General features: G+C 33.5%; 1 protein-coding gene across 1 annotated transcript in view; it reads right to left on the bottom strand.

Moving 5' to 3' along the window:
* LOC108968944 (protein anachronism) overlaps positions 1-3944 on the bottom strand; it is a 19244-nt gene extending 15300 nt beyond the window's left edge. The window contains exon 1 of the mRNA XM_018933308.1: positions 3404-3944. Within this exon, the coding sequence (XP_018788853.1) occupies positions 3404-3684 (281 nt within the window). The 5' untranslated portion in view covers positions 3685-3944. The remainder of the gene's footprint in view (positions 1-3403) is intronic.
* Positions 3945-4948: the final 1004 nt, after the last annotated feature.

Below are 4948 nucleotides of genomic sequence, written 5' to 3'. Positions count from 1 at the left end.
CTATATCTGACTCTTTTAGTTTTAGGACTTACAAACAACCGTTATGTGAACAAAACTATAATACTCTCTTTAGCAACTTTGTTGCGAGAGTATAAAAAAGAACAACAAGTAAAGAAGGGGTAAGTTCAGGCAACTTGCAAGAATCAAAGCCATAGAGGGTGTAAAACGTCAACCAGAGGATCGACATCCAAGTAATTTTATATATAGTACATATACTATACATAACTCATACGCTGACCTATATATAAAAAACGAAAATCATTTAATTTACTAAAAGGGAGTTGGTAATTTCTCCCAATACCACATACTTATTAACATACCACAATGACAAAAAACGAATCATATATACACTGTTTTGAGGGAAACACGTTATCTTATTTCCATTGGTATAACTTATATAGGGGCCGATATACATATGCGGTACAAAGTCACCCGGAACTTCGAAAATCTTTATATTAGATACATGGGGACTAAGGGAAGTATTAGCCCGATTTCACCCATTTTTTACATACAGATATAGCATTGAAAGAGAAGGATTATCAGTTTCAATTGTATATCTCACACATTTACCGATATTTTCGGTCACAACTAAACTATAAGTATTGGGTTCCACATATTCCACATATTCGGTACCTAGACTTGAACAGGTTTTGTTCGATTTGAAAAATTTTTGGTCATAAGATGGCATACACTAAAAACATTAATCGTGTTAAGAATCAAATGGAATTTAATATTGTATATGCAAAGTAGGCGTGATTGTAATCCGATTTCGCCAATTTTCAAACTATGACGTAGGAATAGAAGAAAAATGATGCGTACAAAATTTTATTAAAATCGGTCGGTCGCCCATTGTCCAATTTTCACACCGGTTCCTATAAAGCTCTCTCATACCATCTCCGAGGTAAAATTTAATGTCTCTGGCGTAATGAGTTGATTGATTTAATGCGATTTTAGTAGCTTAGAAAAGTACCGCTATATGGAAAGTAAGCTGGGTTATCTTCCGATTTCATCCATTTTTACACTGTCGGTAGGAGTTCTTATAATATTTATGCTGAGCGAATTTGGTTATTGGAGCTTTAAGAAACATGTACATTAAACTTGTTAGAGAGCGGGAACACGCCCCTTTTTTATAATTTTTTTGCCCAGCTAGTACGATCCCCTGTGTCAAATAAGAGTTTTATGTGATAATTTAGTGCTTAGTTATAGCATTTTAAGTTTAAGTGGATATGATTCGATACAAACTCGTACTTTTCTTTTGTACTAAAGAACTCGAATACCAAGTTTCAACAACTTGTCTCAATTTTTACTCAAGTTACAGCTTGCTCAGGCGGACGTCAATAAAATTGCGGAGACATTGAATTTTACACCTATGATGATTCAAAAGGCCTTTTTAGGGGCCGGGGTCAAAAGGGGACATTTTGGTGAAAAGATATGTCTGGTGTATAACGCTACAACATGCTTACTTCTCATATAACTCAGTTTTAAATTCCATTTGATTCTTCACTTTCCATAATGAAAATCAAGTACCTGTGAATGCATCGGCATAAAACTTTGCTCAATAGTGCGCTTATACCATATGACTAAAAATTGTCCAAATCCAAACGAAACTATTCAAGAACTCAGGTACCGATTTTTGGAATTGGCTCAATACTTCCCTTAGTCCTCAGATACCTAATAAAAAGATTTTCGAACCTCCGGTGACTTTATTTGGAGAGTGAAGTTTTAATATAACGGTGCAACTTGTGCTTGTAATAAATAAACTCGGGTCAATCTATTTCTCTATTGGTCGTTTAAAAATTACTGACCGTATGCCAATAAGTATTACTATTTTAAGTGTTTGAGGGCACTTACGCCAAGTTTTAATAAGCAGGCGTCACAAAACTTCAAAATGTTTAAAGTCTCAAATTGTATTTCCCGGAGGCTTCGGACCGCCGAGTAATGTAATATTTGTATATATACATATGTAAATTTAAATAATTATTTTCATGTCGTAACACGCAAGTAGTATTATATGAACAAGTGGGCAGCTATCTGACTTTTTCAAGTGTAGCCTTTAGTTGCTAAAGATCGGCGGGTGGTTTTGTTTATAGCAAACAAAAACTCAAAACTGTACTGCAGTGCAGTGATTGCAATTTGTTAATAATAAATCATGTTAATTTGCTCACCTGCACAACTTCAACAATTCCAAGGCACATTGTGTTTGGGAATGCTCTACATTGTAATAAACAATTTAATATAAAAGATCATAGCTATGTTACAAATTCAAAGTATATACATATATAAGCATATACAATAAAGAGATCCTTGCAGGTAGCATGCGTATGTAAATATTTTTGTTTGTTTGTTTGCCACACGCCCAAATATTATATAATTCTATATTTAGAAATGAACGTTTCGGAGCTAAAAATGTTGGAATTTCCTTGTATCGGAAATTTTATCAAAAAAAAAATCATACATAGATTTTTTGGCTTGTGTGACCATGTGACGCGTTATTAACCAAAACAGGCACCTCCTGATGCGAAGGAGAGATGTTTATTTATAAAATATGAAATAAGCTGAGAATTTTCCTTTGGCTATGCTGCGATTTACTTTTATTTTTCGTGTTGACATATCTGCTTCATCTTATTTAACAAGGGTAATGACATAATTACGTTACGCTGGCGAGGTCATGTTGTCCGGATGGACGAAAACGCTCCAGCTCTGAAAGTATTCGACGCAGTACCCGCCGGGGGAAGCAGAGGAAGAGGAAGACCTCCCCTCCGTTGGAAGGATCAAGTGGGGAAGGACCTGGCTTCACTTGGAATATCTAATTGGCGCCACGTAGCGAAAAGAAGAAACGACTGGCGCGCTGTTGTTAACTCGGCTATAATCGCGTAAGCGGTGTCTACGCCAATCAAGAAGAAGAAGAATGACATAATAGAGTCTTTATAAAAAATATTGCGAAATAATATTTTTCAAGTTTCGAATTCACGACTAGCATGGTTACATATAAGGGCCTCGGCGGCGGCTAAAGTGGATAAACGGCTATATCAATTAAAATACTTTACATACAATAACGAAATATTAGTGATAAATTAGGAGATAGTAAATGCCATTTTTTGGCCTCTGATTGGTTGCCATACTATTATATTCATAGTATGCACTTAATTAGCGTCAACAAAAATATTAGGAGGTAGATAATTGAACTAATTTTTCAAACTTAAACGCGACAATTGTAAAATGATAAAGTAACCACAATAATTGTGCATCTGCGTGGGTAGTTAAGTATTCAGAACGTTGTTAAAATAAGTGTAAATAGTAAAATCGACCCATTTTTTGATTTCATAATATAATCAAAAATTAACTTGAGTTCCTAAATTTGTCGTTTCACGTATTTGAGAAAATTATAATTATCAGCGCTTACCGAAACTCTTTAATAACATGAAAGCGTTGTGTGGCATCTTGACCGGCGCGATCTTCATTATTTGGATTTTGGCTCTGCATAATACTGTTCATTTGAGCTACCGTTAGGTTGAATCTGGCCAAAATTGTGCGATTATTACGGTCGACAATTTCGGTGCGAACGGTAGCGTCATCATCCATAAAGGAAGCTCCGCGTTTCAATAAGTGACCATTAATCGGGCCCAAAATCCCCAACACAATACACAATGCAAAGGCAACATATTTCAATAGTGCCATGTTCATATTTTCTTTTAAGTCTTTACAAATTATTCTAAGAGTATAATAATGTTTTTTTCAACCAATTAGTTTGTCATTTTTATATTAACACACAATCAAAAACTATAATTCATAAATTAGTGGATTTAGTTTTTTATAGTATAATTCAAATTAAGCGTTTATTCTCCGAACACTTTATTTATATCTTCACACAAATATTATTTATTATAACTACGATATACATATTGTTTATTTGCTTTTCTTCCGATTCCGGATGTCTTCACTCTAAGAACACCAAGTATGAAGTGATTTGTGCGAGGCGCTTCAGGTCTTAAATAACATTTCATTTCTGATACAATATTTGGTTTGTGTTTGGTACACTTCGCATGCGAAACGCTGTTAAATCGTTTCGTAAATGCTTGTGCTCCCCACTACTATGCTGTACGATGTTAACGCAACGATACACCGGAAAAATACTCACGTAATTTCTCTTGATACTTTGCATATACGTTTAGTTTTGCACTTAAAGTATTAGGTAAACCCGAGCAACATTTTCATCAATTATAAGTCTACCACATTTCAATATATACATATGTATGTGTATACGTACATATATAGTATATACATATGTATACAGACGTCTACGTCTTTTCTTCGTTGTATGTGTAATCAAAAAACGTACATATTGATATTATTATTATTATCAAAATTCTTGTATAGATTTGATAAACTTACTCCAAGTACTGTTTTACATTCCAGCGTAACCAATTCAATCAAGGAAATCATTGGAAAGACCACACAAACCTAAAATACGGATATGTCCTGAGAGACTATCGGTATCTTTTTAACATCTCATAATGTAACATTATGTGTTTAACGATCTCCCTTACCTTCTTTACTACATTTTATAAGTAACAGAAAGTTTAAAAATCTTATATAAAAATAGGGAAAATACAAAATCTATTTAATCCATTTTTAGTTCAAGACCATGTTAATAACATGCAACCTTATCTTACTTTCATTAATATAACTCACATACCCATAAACACTTGGGTTTTTATATCCGGTATAGCGGCTATTGAAGAGTTATGGTTTAATTTGTACTATTATTCAATATTTTCATTTATACTTATGTTTATTGTGAAATGAAAAAATCGATTTCCAAATTTGATACAAATTGTTGATGTAATCATCAAAAAACGATTTACATGCAGTCCAAATTTTCATTTATACTAAAGTTTATTAAGAACCTCTAGAATAACTAAAACCATTATATGTAGTACAGGCATAG

Source organism: Bactrocera latifrons, unplaced genomic scaffold (assembly GCF_001853355.1).
Source record: "Bactrocera latifrons isolate USDA-ARS-PBARC rearing strain unplaced genomic scaffold, ASM185335v1 scaffold_234, whole genome shotgun sequence".
Lineage (NCBI taxonomy): Eukaryota > Metazoa > Arthropoda > Insecta > Diptera > Tephritidae > Bactrocera > Bactrocera latifrons.
This window is presented reverse-complemented; position numbering and strand designations above follow the sequence as displayed.